This window comes from Stegodyphus dumicola, chromosome X1 (genome assembly GCF_044657685.1).
Source record: "Stegodyphus dumicola isolate Sdum_Otavi_A_Nest chromosome X1, ASM4465768v1".
In the NCBI taxonomy this organism is placed as follows: Eukaryota; Metazoa; Arthropoda; class Arachnida; order Araneae; family Eresidae; genus Stegodyphus; species Stegodyphus dumicola.
Window position 1 is genome coordinate 72,208,256 of NC_140780.1, and position 20,596 is coordinate 72,228,851.

Genomic DNA, 20,596 nt, shown 5'->3' on the forward strand with positions numbered 1-20,596 from the left:
GCCATAATTTTTTATTAGGCTTTATTCGAAATACTGAGTTCAGAATACAGCGATAATCTTCCTAGTTTATAGATACACTATCCCTCACCATTTAAGACCTACACAGCTTAACAATACTGGGAACTACAATAGTATACTTAACAGTACAAAAGTGTATTGATAATCCTCAATCTAAAGATAGCTAGTAAAATTTTATATATTTTTAAATGAAATATTACATAAAAGAAATTAATAAATATGAAGTAAAACATTATGAATTGTATGTTTATTGCCATGAAGAAGAGTACAATAAATTTCTTTTCTCTTTTGGGAGCTTTTCATATGCAAAAAGCCATTTAGTACGAGATTAATTATTACTTAATGCAAATAAAAATATTCTGTTCATTTGTTACTGAAAAATTTTAAGCAGTTAAAAACACTTCTAGGCCATCATTTTTCACTACTTATTTCATAACTTTTTGCTACTTACTTCTGTAACATATCCACACACATTACAAGAATTTTCATTTATTATGATATTGTATTTGGATGCAATCTTTCCCTTGTGCCCCCAAAGATAAAATCAATGAAAAGACATAGATATATTTTTATGGTTATATACTTCATATATTTAATTCATGGATATTCGTATTTGTCATAGACATCATATAATATACATATCTATGTACGCTAAAAAACAAACAAGAAATCTGGTCATTTCAAAAAGTCTGCAAAATACACAAGTTACTTTAATATCATTTGTAATAATGTCATTCATAATATCATTGTAAGATAGCCTAATCTCAGATAATATAATTTTAAAATTAGTTTTTATCATGCTTAACATAACACTGGTTTACACATATATCTACTAAAAACTTGAAATTAAGAAACTGCATTAAATATTTTAGTACTTCTAACAAGAGGAAAGCAATACATACCTGAGATTTACGAAGCATAATTTTTGAACTTGTATACTTTCATGATGAGGAATAAATCCTCTACGCTGAAGTTTATTAGGAAACAGAAATAAACTGACACGATGAAAATATTAACCAAGACATCAACAAACAGAATGAGTCTCTGTAGAAGGAATGGATCATAAGCAAGTCTTTAATTTTAAAATACATGCGTAACCTTAAAGTTCTAACCCACAAAAAAATAGAGAGAAAAGAAATTTAAAGTCTGGTAGTCAAGTTAACTTCAGCGGTAATACGAACGAATTATAAATAAGTAAAAAAACTGCACTCCACTAAGCTAAAACTATGGTTCGGACTCGATTGCGCAATCTCAAGTTGGCACAATAACGGCTGCACAATTTCCGTGCACGTGCGTTTCGGCTGCTTCTGTCCAAGTGACGTGACGAAACGTGTGCTTCTACTTCTCTGCTTCATGCGCGATTTCTGACTGGTGAGTAGTTTTAGAAGGGAAGAATGACAGGCGGAGCTTGATGTCATAACTGTTGCGTTGTGCGCTGTTTTGCGCTTTTCGTTTCTCTCTGTATGAGGGCGTTTTCTTGCCGAAACAATTTTTCGTGTTTCAAGAGTTGGAGGTACAATATCAACCTTTCAAATAGTTGTGTATATTCCCTTTGTAGTTTTATTATTAAATACTGCCAGGATAATGACAGGTTTTATATATATAAATGTTTATGGGCCCGGAATGCATAAAAATTAAATTTGAATACATATACATATAAATGTTAATGGCCCCAGAATGCATAAAAATTAAATTTGACATGAAAGTTGACAAATGATGCAAGTTGCTTTATGATATTAGATTAAAGGAAAATAAAGGCAATTATTGATTGAAACGCTAAAAATAATTATACATTAGAGATTTTGTTATTATATCACATAAAAATAATAATAATAATAATTGGACCTCATTCTTTATGTCTTCTTATGTTGAAAACTTAGCCACTTTGTATTCGATTTTCGAGTATTAAATTACTAAAACTAAACTATTAAATGCAAATTACTAAAATTATATTGTTATTTACTTCTTAAAGTCTCGTATTGACAGCACTTTTCTTCGTATATACCCTTATACTTTCAAATTGTCAATGAATATAATATTGGAAATTACATTATTATTAATATTATATTTTTCACAATCATATATAAATTACTTTGGGGAGTAGAAATACTGTTTTTAAAATGTTAAATCAGCTGGGATTTTTAAAAAGATCATAAATTTAGAGTGAAGGTTAGGTTCTTACAGAGCTAAAAAACTATTATGCTTCTTAGAAGCTCTCAGTGTATTCACGTGCATGTTAATGTCAGTAATTTAAGTTTGTGCTATAGCTGAGCATTGTAAAAAGTATGGCATTTCAGGTTTTCAATTAACTAATTTTATATTAAATAAATGCAGGTATTTACTTTTAGCAAAGTAATAAATGAATGAGTCTTAAATTATTAAATTTTATAAACTTTACCTAATTCTAGTTTTTTGAAGTTCTTCAGTCAGCAAACAAACAGTATATATTATTAAGAATTTTCACGTTAGAAATGTCCACATTGGAGTCTTACCAATATTTTGGACTGCTACGATACGTTAGGTAATGCTAACAGGGCATTTATCATCCACTTAGCCTAGCAAATGATTCCATTCCTAGAGATATAAAATCTTTAAATTCTTCCTAACCTGGAAAAAAATAAGTCCTCAGAGTCCTGTTATAGCATATTTTATTTACCTTTCAAAGTGTAACTGTAATTGCTTTACAAACTGAACGATTTTAAAACAATAAAGGTCTTCCTTAAACATTTATGTTTTTTTTAAATAATATATTTGATTGATATAATTTACATTTAATGATATAATTTATAAGATGATCAATTAGTAATTTTATGAACATTTGCACCATTCTTTAATTAATGAAAGATGTGTTTGACACCATATATTACCTAAGTCGGCACAGAATAAATGCTTGATTTTGTTTAAAATTTATGCGCACTTTTTAAAATTATTTTGTGAGGATATTTCCTGTTGAAAATTTTGCCGAACATTTTTCTCCAAGAAATGTTTTTGGAAACTTATGTTGCTTACTAAAAATATATTTGTTCTGTTTTTTAATGATTCCAATTAATGAAATATTTTATTTAACCTTTTACATGGCTATGAGTAGTATGAAACGAAGGGTTCAGCCACAGTACTATTTCAAACTCGCAGGTGGAGCAAGTTCGCAAGAGAAACTCGCACAGGGAGCGACGATGTGACGGCAGGCGCAGCTAACTAATAAGGGGTAGTGTTTTATGGTTCATAATTTAGTTAAGATGACGTCACTAAGGAAGCTTGGATGTGTTATTAGTTTATATGTGATAATTAATATGTGATTTATTTTGTCTAATATATGTAGATTTTATTCAGGGAATCCAAGTATTTGCATGATTTTAAATTATATTTCTAGAAAACTATAAATAATACGTTGCCGTGATCATGACGATTCATATTATAGTTGTAGAGATATTAGGTATTTTGGAAGCAGGCAAGATGAAAAATTAGCAACTCCTTTGCCGAGAATCTAACCGCGGACCTCTCAATTACACGCTGAGCGTCCAGATTACCACACCATGAAGACATGCTAAGAAAGCGGGAGAAATACCATACCTTAGATACTCCCCCTTTTAAAGGGCGACTGAGGTTTTTAAGGGACCTAATCGCCAAATCTGGGTGTGGAGATTCATCATCCACCACCCTTTTACTTCGCGCGCCACTGTAGAGACATTAAGTATTTCGGAAGCATGCAAGATGAAAAATTAGCAACGTCTTCGCCGGGAATCGAACCGCGGACCTCTTAATTACGCGCTGAGCGTGCTGACCACCACACCGCGAAGGCATGCGAAGAAGGCCGGAGAAATAACTTATATAGTGTCTAATAATCGTATCTCCTGTTATAATGAAGAAAACGTGTCAAGATCCGGAACAAGTTGCAAGTTATGCAGGTTTGGATGTCTTAAATCATGCTGCTTGAGGTAAAATATAGAAAAGAGGTCAAAAAATGGTTAGAGGGTGTAAATGCTTTTCGACCCATTTGTACGAACTTAATTATTCAAATACGTGTTTATACCTATTGCATTATTTAATTTTAATTTTAATGTTTAACTTCATTCCTGTATTTTAGCTTTCGTAATTTTTATCTTGTTCTGCCCTTTTTAACCTTCAAAATTTTCAACATATTCTAATTTTAACTCGTTTCGTATATATTTCGATCTAAATTACTCAAATATGCACTTATATTTCTTATAGTATTTATACTTACATGTTACTTTGAACTTCTTTCGTTCTTTTTAACGTTTGCAATTTTTAACATATTCTAAATTTACAATTAATTTGTTATGCTTTTTAATCAAATATATGCTGTTATTTAATTTGAAAAGTAGTTTTAACGTCTTTCATGGAATTTAACCTTTGTAATTTTCAACATATTCTAATTTTTAACCTATTTATTATATTTCCTGACCACATACATGATCTTTATTTAATTTTGAACGTTATTTTTAACTTTTCTACATTTCTAGTTTTCTATATGCTCTTAGTTTTAAGTTATCTATTATATTTTCTGTTTAAAATACCTTATTTATTTTACTGCATTATTTTGTTCTACATAATTTTTTCACATTTTAACTTACTTGAACGTAACGAAATTAAGCATTTTATTTGACGTATGTTGTTGATTATTCATTAAAATCCCTAACTAATCCCTACCTATTTTACGAATCTATTTGAATTATATTCTGTTACCATGACTAATTCTACTATTTTACTTGATTTAAATTTTATGCGTCTGTCACAGATATTTCGATGGCTTTCATACTCATATACTGTAAATGACTTTTAGTTTTAGCTATTTTAATTTCTATTATGAAGATATATATTGATTGTTTTCAAAAAATTCATTTCAGAATCACATTTTACAACTACGAAACACTAATTCAGAAGTCAACCATTTGCGGTTTTACAGCTGAGGATGGTGGTTCGGTAAAACCATCGAAACTAGTCCTGTGAAAATTTTGTAAATATAACGCTGATTTTTGTTGTTTGACTTCTGAATTAGTATTTATTCGGCGTGTTATTGTGTCTTAATTATAGAAGCCCCAAACAGGCTTATTATTTGGCGTGTTATTGTGTCTTAACTATGAAACATTTAAGTAAAATATTCTCTACCGTAATGACGACCAGAAACAGTATTATGGTTTATGAAAAGAAGAAAAAATTTTCAAAATCCTGTTTTAGAAATGTTAGTAAATTCCTCTGCAGACAGAAGATTTCATAACTATTATAACTTTAGACACTATCTGTAAAGTGAGAAAACCAACAAAAATTTCCTCAGATATTCTTAGAGTATTACAATATCTCACAGTAGTTATCTTAACTACTCAAACGTTCAACAGAAGTTAATTCAAAACAGCTAAAGAAAGCTAATACGCGAATTCGCTACAAGCATGAACACTTTTCTAAACAAACTCTTAACACAACAACAAGCTAACTAAAATAACCGACTAACTAAATTGAGAAGTTTTCCTCCTTTTTATAAGATTTTTAAATCGCGCGCGAGAACTTTCTGGAACTTTCTCGAAATGAAAAAGAGATATTTATTAAATGTTAAATGCACGAGCTCTTGTATTTTCAATTTTCCGGCTTAGCTTTCCTTAAATATTCGTCACGCGCTGCACTGCGCGGGAAATAAAACCATTTAATTTGCAATTCAACTAACATAAGCTATTTAAATACCAAATCCGTAACACTGCCCCCTTCCCAAGGACTGCACGTCCCGGGCAGTGCAATCCCTGGACAGGAAGCCAAACTTACAACTGTGGCATAAATGCAATAATAAGCATTATATTACAATAATAAACAACATGAAAAATAAATGCAATAAATAAAACAAATCAAAGGCTATCAAATACTAAATACACATTTAGAAAAACAACATGAACAATAAATGCAATAAATAAAACAAATCAAAGGCTATCAAATACTAAATACACATTTAGAAAAACAACATGAACAATAAATGCAATAAATAAAACAAATAAAAGGCTTTCAAATACAAATCAAATACTAAATACACATTTAGAAACAAAAAAGACCATGGTCTTACACTATTTACAATTATTTACATTACGTACTATGGCCATAGTAATGAACGACTTTAGGCTTAGAGTTCGAAGACTTACGGATCCGAACCACGACGTCATTCAGCCTGTTTAGGACTGTGTACAGACCATCTCAAGATGACTGTAATTTCGGACAGAGTCCTTTCCGTCGAGTCGGATTCCACAACCACACATTGTCTCCTCTGTTGAATCTATGTCCAGTAGCTCTCGTGTTGTATCTGGTCTTCCCTTCCTCCGTCGCCAAGTTGACTCGCTTTCGTGCGCAACGGTGCATCATTTCATCATTTCAAACCGGGCCTGGACATCTTGGATCTATTCCTCAGGCGATGAAGGCGCATCCGTAGGGCGACCAAAAAGGCGGTCACAAGGCTGACGAAGGTCTCCACCGAAGAGCATCTGGGAATGATTTCGGCAGCTTTCTGAGCTGGGTCTTTCAGACAAGGCGTCGGCGTTTCCAGGTGAGGATCCCTTTTGAGTATGCATAGTCATGTCCTCAGATGCTGAGAACAGCTTGTTGTTTTTGAAGTCTAAGGGAAAATTGTATTTCCTTAAAAAGTCCAATCCAAGTATGCATAGATCTGTGGCATCCGCCACATAAGAAGGGTGATGGTAGACGGAACTTCCAAACGTGATGCTCACGTTTAACTTCCCAGCTATTTAGATTTCTTCGCCAGACGCAGTCTGGAGGGTAACACAGGATGGCGTCCAAATCAGTTTATCTTTAAATTGTTGAGCTTAATCTTTCCGAATGATCGTAACATTAGCTCCTGTGTCAATAATCATATTGCAAGGAACTCCGTCGATATGTCCATTGATGGATAGTCTATTACTGTTGCCACTCACTGTTGAAATTTTGAGCGCTCTTAAAGGGTGTTTTTCATTCTCTGGCAACCTCAGTTCCTCGATATGGTCACTAATTTGTTTATTGCGTTGTTGCCGGGAAATAGTCTTAATTTCCGTGCTCTGGGGTGTTCTGCAGTTCCTTCACACGTGGCCTTCAGCTCCGCAGTTCTAGCACTTTGGTCACTTGTCACTTCTTTTTCGTTTCAGGGCATTTAATAGTCTGTTTAGCTCCTCTGTCTTTTTTTTTCCGTACTCTGGGATGTTCTGCAGTTCCTTCGTATGTGGCCTTCAACACCGCAGTTCCAGCACTTTAGGGTTCGTTTCCTCTCACGAATATCCTGTCTCAAGGCGTTTACTAGTCTTGTCAAATCATCCGTTATATTATCCGTGCCCTGGGATGTTCTGCAGTGCCGTGGTATGTGCCCTTCAGTACCACATTTCCAACACCTTATATCCACTTTGTTCTTACTCCTACTCCGTATCAAAGCATTGACTTGTCTGGATAAATCCTCTAAACGAGCCATCACTTGATCCACAGGCTCGTGGACTCGCAAAGCTCTGCCTGGGTAGCGATCTCTACGAGTAGCTTGCTGCGCTGCCTCGAATTTCAGGGCGTGCAACAGAGCGCTTTTTATGTCCTTTACATCCGCCATTCGTAGAACCTTCTGTATTTCGGGATCCCGGATGCCATCGATAAAGTACTGCAGGGACAGGATTTTTCTCGTTTCTCTCGGGCACTCCGAAAGGCGCGGTGGGACAGCCTTTCTACATCCGGTGGCGAGTTCCTGGAGTGATTCGGCGGGCTTCTGTTGACGGGATTTTAATTGAAGCCTGCTGTAGTCTTTTAAACATTTCTCGCCAAAGCGCAGCTCCAATGCGCCGGATAGAGCTTCAAAGTCAAGTCTTTGGCTTTCTGGAAGCGTCTGTAGGATATCCGCCGCGTCTGCTCTCAAAGAAGCGGCAAGATGACAGGCCTTAGCTTGGGGATCCCATCCATTTGCTTCTGCCACCACAGAAAACTGTGTCTTATATATTTGCCAGGAAGTCTTCCCATCATATGTACAGAGAGGGACGAGCAGGCATAGATAGAAATTTAAAACCTTCAGAATTGTTTCCTGCAGTCGCTATGCACTTCTTTAGGCTGTCAACTTCTTTGGCGACGGCAGAAAAAACCCTATCATCAATTTGGGTTTGGACGGCAGAAACCTTTTCTTCAATTTCTCCAACTCTGTTTTCAACCGTGTCAATTCTGTCTTCTATAGCTTCAATTTTTTTTTTTTCCTATTATGCATGTGATTTCTCTCTTAATTTCCTCTTGGCCCACTTTCATTTTTGCTTTAAGGGGGCACAGGACCTTTAGGCTCGTCGAAACGATCATAAAAATCCTCAAACTCGAAACACAAAAACTCATATTATATGATTAAAAGTTACACTTTTTTTTAAATTTATACCTTAAATAGATATGCCTTATCAGACTGTATATGAAATCAAAATTGTAAATAAATAAATAATTTGTAAATTAAAATTTTTGGTACTATTCGGTTTTGAGGGCCGTAAAAAAATTGCAGCGAAAATGTATGCGCAAAAGCACCAAATCTAGCAAACGCGCCCATTTAACAGTTCGCCAAATTTAGCATACGCGTTGATTTCAGATTGCGTTAAGTTTATATAGTTCTATATTTCTTAAGCCGCCATTGACATACTAGTTTAATTTTTAAATCCTTTTTTGATATCCTACGGATTTAACAATTTGGGAATTGCCCATGACGAAAAGTTGGCAATAGAATTTTGGGTAAAGTTCAGAATCACCCACTGCTTGACGCGTTTTTAAGAATTGCACATACTCGGTATCCATGTGCACATCGACCTATTTTCCTTTAAAAAAAAATATCCTAGAATTGCATAAAAATGGCACTGCGCACACCCTTGACTTTATCTATGTACACATCGACCTATTTTCACTTAAAAAGTAAAAGAAAATTTACAAAAATTCAATTGTTTTTACCATTGTAAAAAGCGGCAAACAAATAGGTGAGCGATTCTGCACTTTACGGAGAATATTTTCAAAGAAAAGGCATAATTCATTATAGAAAATTACGTTTGAACAACCAACGAGATGAAATTATGCTTTAGCGATAGGTCGGTAGCGAAATAGCGATGCAGGCATTCATTCAGTTATGTTCAGCAATTTTTATATAAATTATAATAATGATCTGAAATAGTTATTTACTCTTATGCTTCCATTCAGTTAAGTTTAGCCTTTTTCATACAAATTATAATAATAAAAAAGTATTATATGAAATTAACCTTTCATCTAAAAACATCAATCTTAGATAGTTATTTACTATTATACTTCCTTTCTTGCCGCAATTATTAGGGTTGCCGCAATCATTTTTGGCAGCATTGGCATCAACAATAGTTTGGCGATTTTTTACGGAATAGTACCAAATTTTTAAAATGTACACAAGAGACATGTAAATAAAAATTATCAAATGTTGCGCGCATCATAAATTTGAAAATATTGCATATAGAAGACAATTTTTGGTAAAAATGTCTTCGAAATACATTCACCTCTAATTTAAAACCAAAATATATTATAAAATGAATCTTAAATTTGAAAAATTAAGAAAAAACGTTTTAAATCTAAAAATATGTAATTTTTTTATCATTTTTTTCAAGGTAAATATATGTATATATATTGATATATGTAATTTTTTTGATTTTAGCATGCAGCGTAACAACAGTAGCATACACAGTTAAATTTTTATGGGCATAGCATATATGGTTTGATAATAACACTGCGCGCAAACTTGAAAATTACCAATTTGAGAAAATCCAATTTAAAGATACAATATCACTTTTCTCTCTTTTATATTTTTCAAAACAAATTTAAAATGCACCAGAAGCTTAAACTACTTCTTCATAAACAATTATGAAGCTCATCAGCTTCCTTTTTTCCCTACTTTTGGTAATTCGAGCCTCTAAAGTATTGTCCTGGGCTCGTTTCTGTGCGAATTTAATACGAATTCTATTTGCTTCTTCTGCAGATGTTACACAGTTAGTTCCAAGTATACATTCTAATTCTTTCATGATGAACAGCGTTGCCTGTTTTCCATCATTAAAGTTGGCTACTGCTTAATTTGCAGAAATTTCTACAATTTTCCTACTATTGTTTGTTGTTTTCGGACAAAACGTCCAGATCAACGTATTTAGCGACTCGTTCACATTTTGTGGTCGACCACCAATGCATCTCTGTAGCAAGGCTGGGTGGGACAAATCTTTAAATACGGATTTTATAGCATCCATAATTGTTACAGGAACTGAATTTGTATGTTTAAAGTTTTTATTTGTGCCACTTACAACTGCTCTTTTGTATGCGCGCACCAAGAATCAACACCATCGGGGCAAAAGTCTTGAGTTAATTATCATTTGAACGTTTATAGTACTAAACAGCCCATATAGCTTTTTGCATAACGTGGTAGTTGTGAAAATGCTTCCTAATGGCATTACCATAATATGTTGTAAGTTGACCTATCAATACATCTTACCTATCAAGTCGATCTTTACCGCTAAGAGGTTAATTGTCATACAGTTTCTTGGCACGGAATTTCTGTTTCGTTTCCCCAAACGGGCACCTATTCGTTTTTGAATGTGGTTCACACATCCTATCTTCGAAATCGGAACATTATACTGGTTATCTTTTGTAAGGGCTAAGAAAGTTTTACAATCTCCATCACCAATATAATTAACGTAACGAAGACCATACTTTTCTTCGGATCGCGAAAACATACTCAACATACCATTCGCCTCCAATTGTGCAGATGAGCCTGAATGATTCTTATTGCATACTTTGTTATGTTCTATTTTCCATTTCAAATAGCTTTCTTTTGAGGATATATTTTTTCCAGTCTCACAACCTTTGCAGTAGGAACTTGAAACATAACGATGAATAACTTTACCCGTTTCACCACCAATAACGGAAGTTAACCGAAATGGGAAGAATGTCCTCTGGTTTTCCATGTGCCATTTCCGCCAACGGTCAAATCTGAAGAACCAGTCATTTTTATTTCTTCGTCAGCTGCTATCTTCATACTATTTTCCACAATATTACGTGTAGCAGCATGCATATGACTTACAATTTTGTCGTATGACTTCTGTGTTACAGCTGGTGGTAGATCTCTAATTCCACAAAATGTTCTGGATTCTGTCAATCATTTTCCACTATACCTCATTGCTAAAGTAAATCTTCTGTTTAAATCAGAAGCAGTTTGTTTTTCAACTACAAGTTTGGAATTTTTTTATAGATATTAGTACTCCACAAGAGCAGCATGAAATATTTATTTTTATGGTTAAACCATATACTACTTCAGAAGTAATACTAATTTCATTATAGCAAATATGACAGCATAAGTATTCTTCTAATACAGAAAATAATAAACTTTTAATAATTGCATACGCTTTAAATTCGCTGTCACCAGAAACTACAAAATGATCTAGAAGTTTTTTTTGCTGATGCAGACACATTTGCATCTTTATCATTACTTCTTGTGCACTGATTTCCAAAAAAATTATTCCTTTTCTTCGGTCTTTGACCCAAAGCTCTTTTCATATTATTATTCATTTTTAAATTTCAAAACTTTACATATCTTAAAATAAACGTTTATTCAGCAAAAAAACCTTGATACGAAAGAACAAAATAGAAACACTCAAAACGACGTTAGATTCAACGTGGAAATAAGAATTATCATGTAAACAGACCAAGGAGGTTAGAATAGAAGGAGAGAAGGTTCAACTCAAACGGTGAAGCTTGGCGGCCATCTTCCTGTTATCACCGTGACTTGTGCAAGGACGTCTGTCATTGCAACATTTTTTTCTTTTCTTTTTGAAGCATGTCAACTTGTATTGCATATGGATGCATAAATAGATTCTCGAAAAAAATTCCGGGCATTATTTTTCACACGTAAGTATTAATTTTCTTTTTTTTTATGTAATATGACAACTATGTCAAAAATATCACAATGTCATGTGGTTTTCTTTCCAGATGTGAAAAAAAGGACTTAAAATAGGTTATTTAATATAACTATAATCAAAATATATTAAATACATTTTAATGTTTCTGTTTATAGCTGGTATCTTCGTTCCTTAAGATACAATGCTATATGGTAGGATTTAAATTGTATAATTTGAACGTTTTAGTTAATTCGTTTTATAACTTTCATGAAAAGTAAGAAATCAATAGTTACTATTTTTATTAATTGTAAAGGTGTTAAATAAAGCAATGCTTTCCTTTATATATTAATTATTATTCATTTTTTAAAGTTAAGATAAACTGTTCTGTTGTTAAAAATTTTTTGTATAAGAAATTTCTGAGCAGTATAGTGATAAAATTAAGTAAAATATTTACACAATTGAACATGTGAAAAGATGTATCCAAAAACTTATATAGGTGTATTTATGTAATTCAACTTAATTAAAGGCAGTTTCTTTGAGATTAATAAATATGAAATGCGCATAAACTGAAATCAATGTTATCAATGTTTATCACTGAAATATGAAATGCGCATAAACTGTTTTATTTTATTAAGATTTATTTTCTAACCTAAGCGAATCCGTGAAATATGCAGAAACATCATTTTTTAAAGGCTTTAATGTTATGCGCATGCATTTAGATTTCGAACTATTTCTTAACAATTTGCTGTACATAGTAAATTATGGATATCATCTTTATTACTTTAAAACAAAAATTCAACAATAGCGGGGGATTTCATTATAAATTTAACATAATTTTACTGGAAAATAAATGCACGGAACAGTTTAGAAACACGTACTTGTCACTGCCGTAATGCAATGTTTTGAAGTCACAAATATGGACGCCGCTTGTTCGGCGGAGTTTCATTCCCCGATAGTGGAGGAAACTGCGAACCCTCCCTCCTTCTATTCTAACCTCCTTGAAACCAAGGAGGTTAGAATAGAAGGAGGGAAGGTTCAACTTAAACGGTGAAGCTTGGCGGCCATCTTCCTGTTATCACCGTGACTTGTGCAAGGAAGTCTGTCATTGCAACATTTTTTTCTTTTCTTTTTGAAGCATGTCAGCTTGTATTGCATATGGATGCACAAATAGATTCTCGAAAAAAATTCCGGGCATTATTTTTCACACGTAAGTATTAATTTTCTTTTTTTTTTTTTATGTAATATGACAACTATGTCAAAAATATCACAATGTCATGTGGTTTTCTTTCCAGATGTGAAGAAAAGGACTTAAAATAGGTTATTTAACTATAATCAAAATATATTAAATACATTTTAATGTTTCTGTTTATAGCTGGTATCTTCGTTCCTTAAGATACAATGCTATATGGTAGGATTTAAATTGTATAATTTGAACGTTTTAGTTAATTCGTTTTATAACTTTCATGAAAAGTAAGAAATCAATTGTTACTATTTTTATTAATTGTAAAGGTGTTAAATAAAGCAATGCTTTTCTTTATATATTAATTATTATTCATTTTTTAAAGTTAAGATAAACTGTTCTGTTGTTAAAAATTTTTTGTATAAGAAATTTCTGAGCAGTATAGTGATAAAATTAAGTAAAATATTTACACAATTGAACATGTGAAAAGATGTATCCAAAAACTTATATAGGTGTATTTATGTAATTCAACTTAATTAAAGGCAGTTTCTTTGAGATTAATAAATATGAAATGCGCATAAACTGAAATCAATGTTATCAATGTTTATCACTGAAATATGAAATGCGCATAAACTGTTTTATTTTATTAAGATTTATTTTCTAACCTAAGCGAATCCGTGAAATATGCAGAAACATCATTTTTTAAAGGCTTTAATGTTATGCGCATGCATTTAGATTTCGAACTATTTCTTAATAATTTGCTGTACATAGTAAATTATGGATATCATCTTTATTACTTTAAAACAAAAATTCAACAATAGCGAGGGATTTCATTATAAATTTAACATATTTTTACTGGAAAATAAATGCACGGAACAGGTTAGAAACACGTACATGTCACTGCAATGTTTTGAAGTCACAAACATGGACGCCGCTTGTTCGGCGGAGTTTCATTCCCCGATAGTGGAGGAAACCGCGAACCCTCCCTCCTTCTATTCTAACCTCCTTGCTTGAAACAAACTACCAGCAGTGAAGTTGAGTAGTTGCCATCCTTCTTCCCTTACACCAAAAAAAAAAAAAAAAAAAAAAAAAAAAAAAAAAAAAAAAAAAAAAAACAGTATTAAATATTTCTGTGTAAATTAATAAAAATATGAGCTCGTATACAGCGTAACCAAAATGTAAACAACCACCATATTTATCCCTTTAAACGAGCGTCGCTGGTTTACTATCCGATATAAACTTTCATAACTCAAGAAATAATGCGAATTTTAGAACGCGGTTTTTTGCATTTTTTTCAGAAATGTTCATAGTATATTCATAAAATGTAAAAATCTGAAAATCGATTTTTTGAAGATTTAAAGGTCCTGTGCCCCCCAGAGTCGTAGCTAGGGTTTTCAGCGCCCAGGGACAACTGAAGATTTCGCGCCCCCTACTGCTTGCCAAGGATGGAAAACATTTAATTCTAAAATGTCGTAACATCAGTTTGGGGCCCCTTGGATTCTGCGCCCGGGGACAGACCCCCCCCTTGCCCACCTCTAGCTACGCCCCTGGTGCCCCCTTAACAGCTTCCATCTTTTCTTGAACGCCTTCTTGTCCCGCCTTAATCTCTTCCTTAACGGATTTTTGACCAGCATTTATTTTCTCTTTCATTTCTTCTTGTCCCGCTTTCATTTCTTCCTTAAACGATGCAAAGGCTGATATCAACTGCCTGAACTGTTCTTCCATCGCTCTTGTTATTGGCATTCAAATCCCACTTCTGACACCAAAAATTGTTGCGTGCGTACTGGTTCGTTATGAAATGAAGGCACAAGTCCAAGAAAAATGGACAAAATTTATTACTATCACAAAAAAAATTTCCTCAGATATTCTTTCAGTATTACAATATCTCACAGTAGTTATTTTAACTACTCAAACGTTCAACAGAAGTTAATTCAAAACAGCTAAAGAAAGCTAATCCGCGAATTCGCTACAATCAACAAGAGCAGTTTTCTAAACAAACTCTTAAAACAACAACAAGCTAACTAAAATAACTGACTGACTAAATTGAGAGGTTTTCCTCCTTTTTATAAGATTTTTAAATCGCGCGCGAGAACTTTCTGGAACTTTCTCGAAATCAAAAAGAGATATTTATTAAATGTTAAATACACGCGCTCTTGTATTTTCAATTTTCTGGCTTAGCTTTCCTTTAATATTCATCACGCGCTGCACTGCGCGGGAAATAAAACCATTTAATTTACAATTCAACTAACATAAGCTATTTAAATAGCAAATCCGTAACAATATCATCTCATACATTTTATATGTCTGATTTATACAACTTAAAATAACTTATATATATATATATATATATATAACGTATTTATTATATTTGCTTTTTAAAATACCACATTTATTTTACTGTTTTAGTTCTACATGATGTTTTCGCATGTTAACTTACCGAAATTTTTAAACCAAGCATTTTTAATCACGTCTGTTGATGATTATTCATTTAAATTCCTATTTAGTTTCTGTTTTTCAAGTCTATTTTAATTTGAATATTCTGTTATATTCTTACCATGACTAATTCTACTATTTTACTCCATTTAGGTACAATTATTAATCGCATTTTTAACCTTTATATTCAAATCAATTCCTGCATATTCAGAGATATTTTTATCCAATTTGTGTGTGTGTGTGATTATGGCAAAGCCTCGAGGGCTATCTGCCTAAGGGAAGGGATGCCTTCGTGGAGGACTTTCTATGAAAACTAGCTCGTATACACGTTACACATGGGGAAAATCGCGAAAACGCCCATGCATCCAGCCCTTTCGCGGGATAAAACCTCGGACCGAACTACCAGTGTTCAGCGACTTTACCGCTCGGCCGCTGGTGGGCTTTTATCTAATTTGATATAATTTATAAAATTTATTTCATACAATTTATACCACTTCACATTATTTAGGGAATACAATGTGAGTCTTATTTAAGATTTTTACTGAATGGTGCTAAAACTTTCAAGAAGAAATGAAATATTATTCTTATTTCATGAAAATTTATGTATGATTACGATATATCATAAACGTTAGAAGACTTCAGATGCTATGAAACAGCTCCAAAAACATTAAAATATTTCCAAAATATAAATTTTCACAGAAAGATTTAGGTATCTTTGGGGTAGTTCCGAAGTTATATCATTTCAGTCAAACTGAAAGACATCTTAACCAACTGGATATATTTCTTGTATTTTTCCAAATATTCATACACGGCAAATAGATATTGTTACGAATTTTGTACATAGATAGATAAATAATTTTAGAGAAATTATAGTATGTAAAATTGTTATTTTTTTCTCTATATGTAAAATATAGAGTATGTATGGTGGAAAATCTAGAGAGACGAAGCTTGCCTGAAAAGTAGGAATACAGAGGTAAGTCTATTTAACATTGAGTAGCGAGATATCTCCAAGCTGACAACGATTCTGGCGACTAATTTTTGTCACAAAATTTTGCGAGAAATCGTCAAAAGTCGCCAAACTTGGAGACCATTTGGCAACATTTTTGTCCGGAGCCTATATAACTGTAATGGCTATTCTGAAATGAATTGCGACTAAAATGAATTCGGCCTGCCTTCCAGTAATTTCGAGAAGCAGAAAGTACTAGAAATATCTTGGAGGCTGGGTGAAAACTATGCAAAAACAGAGAAAGCATCTGTATCAGTTGTTAGTTCAGCGTGAGTTCGGAGTACTGAGATACCTCCGGCCTATCTTCGATCTTTAGATAGATACGCTTTGCATTATATTGTGTTTAACGTTCTTAATAGTTTGCAGTGTAACTACTGATTGTACTTTGTGGTACTGTAAAAAGTCGTGCGACTTTTTTTTTTTTTTTTTTTGTTCTGTGTGTGTGGAACGTTTACAGAACTGTGAATTCCCTCTTTTGATAAAACAAAATTTATCAAGCAAGCATCGGTTCTGTGTGCAATCAATCTTTATGAGCCCGTGCGCATGTAATAATTTTTGGTGTCAGAAGTGGGACAGAATCCAGTGATACGAGTGATGGAATAGCAATTACGACCGCTGGTGCCAGCTTTTGCTGCATTCAAAGAAGAGATAAAAGCAGGGGAAAAAAACCTGTTAAAGAACAGATGAAGGCAGAACAGGAATCCGTTAAAAAAGAGATACACGCAAGCCAAGAAAAGATGGAAGGAGCCATCAACTCCGTTAAAGAAGTAATGAATGTTGGTCAAAAGGAATTGAAAAGAGAACTTACTGCCATAATAGAAAACGAATTCGAGGCAATGCGAGGCAGAATAGATGCGGTTGAAGCTAAATTTGAAGAACTTCAGGAAAGAGTTTCTGTAGTTGAACAACAAGTCGAAGAGAGAGTTTCTGCTGCTGTCGCCAAGGAAGTTTACATTCTAAAGAAGTCCATAACGACAGCTGGTCTCAATTCTAACAACATTAAATTTGAACATATGTCGTCCCGAACCCCTCTAATGCTATCCACATATGGCCTTCCTGGCAAGTGTATGAGACGCAGTTCACTATGGAGGCAAACACAAATCAGTGGGATTCCGAAGCTAAAGCCTGCTGTATCATCGCTTCTGTGAGATCAGGCGCAGCAGTTATCCTCCAAACTCTGCCCGAAAACCAGAGTCTAGGCTTTGAAGCTGCATACGGCGCGTTAGAGCTGCGCTTTGGCGAGAAGTATTTAAAAGACAGTAGGCTACAATTAAAATCTCGTCAACCGAAACCCACGGAAACACTCCAAGACCTCTCCACGGATGTTGAAAGGCTGTCTCATCTCGCTTTTTAAGACTGCCCAGCAGAAACAAGGGAAATACTGTCTCTGCAGTGCTTCGTCGATGGCATCCGGTATCCAGAGTACCAAAAGCCTTGAGAATGGAGGATGCCAAAGATTTAGAAAGCACTTTAGTGCATGCCATGAAATTTGAGCCAACCGAGAAAGCAACTCGCAGTGACCGAAATTTAATCAGAGCTGCTCAGTCCAGGAGCCAGGGGATCAACAGACTGCTCTTCTAAATGATTTAACAAAGCAAGTCAATGCCTTGACACGACACAGGAGCGGCAATAAACCGACTCCAGAACGTTGGAATTTCGGTGGAGAAGGCCACATACGAAGGAACTACAGAACACCCTTAAGGCATGAAAGCTAATACCGCTCCCAGCAAGAACGAGGGAAATTAATTAGCGGCCATCCCGCGGGGCAGAAGTTGTCAGATAATGGGAAGCCCCATTTCAAAACATTTTAGATTTTCGCAGTGTGTGACGGCAGTAATGGATTTTTCATCATGAGACATATAAATGGAGTTCCTTGCAATATGAACATCGATACAAAAGCCAGTGTTACCATCATCCGAAAAGATTTGGCTCAACAACTGGAAGTAAACTCATCTAGATGCCGCCTTGCATTATCCTCCAGACTATGTCCGGGGATAATATCGACATCGACAGAAAATTAAATGTTAACATCACATTTGGAAGCACCGCCTATCATCACACGGCATACGTACCAAATATTACGAATCCTTTCATACACGGATTACACTTTCGAAGAAAATAGCGTTTTTTCTTGGACTTTAAGAATAACGAATTGCATTGTCTCTGACGGCATAAGCCTGTTTGAAATTAAAGATGAAGGAGTTATATAATAACGCAAGACGATTTCACAGTACCAACAAGAATAAAATTTGTAATTCCTGAATCCATAGCTGAAAAAAGAAATTTACGGTACGGCATCATGGAATATCCTAAGAACTGTCTCATCTACTGGTGTAGGTCGTACCAGTTTGACACAGTAGAGAACTGATACAGGGTAGCATCCGCCAATCAAGTAACATCCAAGACATCTACTGATTGCTAAACAGAAAGAGGTAGGAAAACTACTAAAGAACACACAAGAAAGCGACGTTAACGAGCGTCCTTTCCGCATGTCCTTGGGCTTCTCTATGGGACTTGCGGAATTATTTGAAATTCCCTTTGTGATCTCTTGTTTGGTCGTCCTCCGGATACGCCTTCATCGCCTCAGGAGTACATCCGAGATCTCCAGGCATGGCTTGAAGTGATGCACATTTTAGCACTACAGCGAGTCAACTTGGCGGAGAGATGAAGACCCGATACGACAGGAGAGCTACAGGACATCTATTCAACAAAGGTGGCAAGGTGGGGTTATGGAATACGATTCGAAAGAAAGGACTCTCTCCTAAACTACAGTCACCTTGAGATAGTCCTTACACAGTCCTAAACAGGCTGAACGACGACATATATCGTCAAATTCTAAGCCTGTCTCGTTCATTACGACAAGCTAGCCCCTTACTATCGCCTTAGTGCGTAGTCCTCATAATGTAGGTAATATACTAAGACTATGATCCTATTCATTTCTAAATTTGTAAATTTATGCATTTGTGTATTGGTTTAGTATTTGATTTGTCTTATGTCATTTATTCCAGTTATTGTTTAAGTATTGCATTGATTTGCTTTAGTCGTAAGTATGGCTTCCTGGCTAGGGATTGTACTGCCCGGGACCTGCAATCCTTGGGAAGGAAGGCAATGCTACGGATTTTGTACATGGCTAAATAAATTTAGTGAAATTATATGTGAAAATGTTGTATTTTTCTGTATAATGAAAATATAGAGAGACCAAGGTTGGCGGAAAAGTTAGAATGCAGGGACAAGTCTATTGAACATTGAGTAAATGGCTATATCCCTAATTTGGCGAGATATTGTCAAGCTAGCAATGATTTTGGCAACTTATTTTTGTCGCCAAATTTGGCGAGAAATCTCTAAAAGTCGCAATCATTTGGCGACATTTGGGTCCGGACCCTGTATAACTGTAACGGATATTGTAATTGAATAATTAATGTTCTCTGTAACTGTAGCTGTATTCGGCCGCCTTATGCCTTAATACTATAAATATCTCGGCGGCTGGGCGAAAACTGTATAAGACCGGAAAGCGCATCTGCTTTCAGTGGTGAATTGTTATCTCAGCGTGAGTGCGGAGTATTGAGAATATCTCCAGATTAACTTCGCTCTTTAGATACGCTTTGTATTCCTTTGTGTTTAACGCTCTTAATAGTTTGCAGTGTAATTGCTGCTTGTACACTGTGATACCGTGAAGGAGTTGTATGACTTTTTGTGTATGTGTGTGCCTGGAAAGTTCCAGAGCTGTGAACTGCCTGCTTTGATGAAATAAATTTTATCAAGCTATTATCGGTTCTTTGTGCATTTAAACTTTGCGAACCCGTACGCATGCAAAAATATGATTATACAATTTACTTCAGTCGTTGTGCAGAATTCAGTATTCTACGTAGGTGACACGCGCGAAAATCGATTAAGTTTTGATCTGAGTTATGTATATGATATAAGTTATTCAAATTTTTCTTCGAGTTCGCATTGTGTAACTGTACTATTAAGGGAGACTGGTGGTTTTAAGATCATATATATGGCACTTAAAATAGTTTTGTGGACTAAGAGTGCTAATTAATATGAATATAAAATTTAATTGATCAAATGTAAAGTTTGCATATG

At 34.4% G+C, this 20,596-nt stretch overlaps 1 protein-coding gene and 1 long non-coding RNA gene across 5 annotated transcripts in view; one reads left to right on the top strand and one right to left on the bottom strand.

Annotated features, from left to right (window-relative positions):
* Positions 1-1,371, bottom strand: part of LOC118198453 (transcription factor CP2-like) — a 97,892-nt gene extending 96,521 nt beyond the window's left edge. For all 3 annotated transcript variants that reach the window (XM_085808649.1, XM_035370135.2, XM_035370136.2), the window contains exon 1: positions 921-1,371. Coding sequence is in view for 2 of the 3 variants with exons in the window: in XM_035370135.2 (XP_035226026.1) it covers positions 921-938 (18 nt within the window). In the remaining variant the exon portion in view is untranslated. The remainder of the gene's footprint in view (positions 1-920) is intronic.
* Positions 1,372-1,400: 29 nt separating this feature from the next.
* The window catches only part of LOC118196379 (uncharacterized), a 224,116-nt gene continuing 204,920 nt past the window's right edge, over positions 1,401-20,596 (top strand). Inside the window, exon 1 of one of the 2 annotated variants that reach the window (XR_015038780.1) lies at positions 1,401-1,531. This is a non-coding gene — a long non-coding RNA (uncharacterized LOC118196379). The remainder of the gene's footprint in view (positions 1,532-20,596) is intronic. The other variant, XR_015038781.1, reaches the window with a different exon arrangement.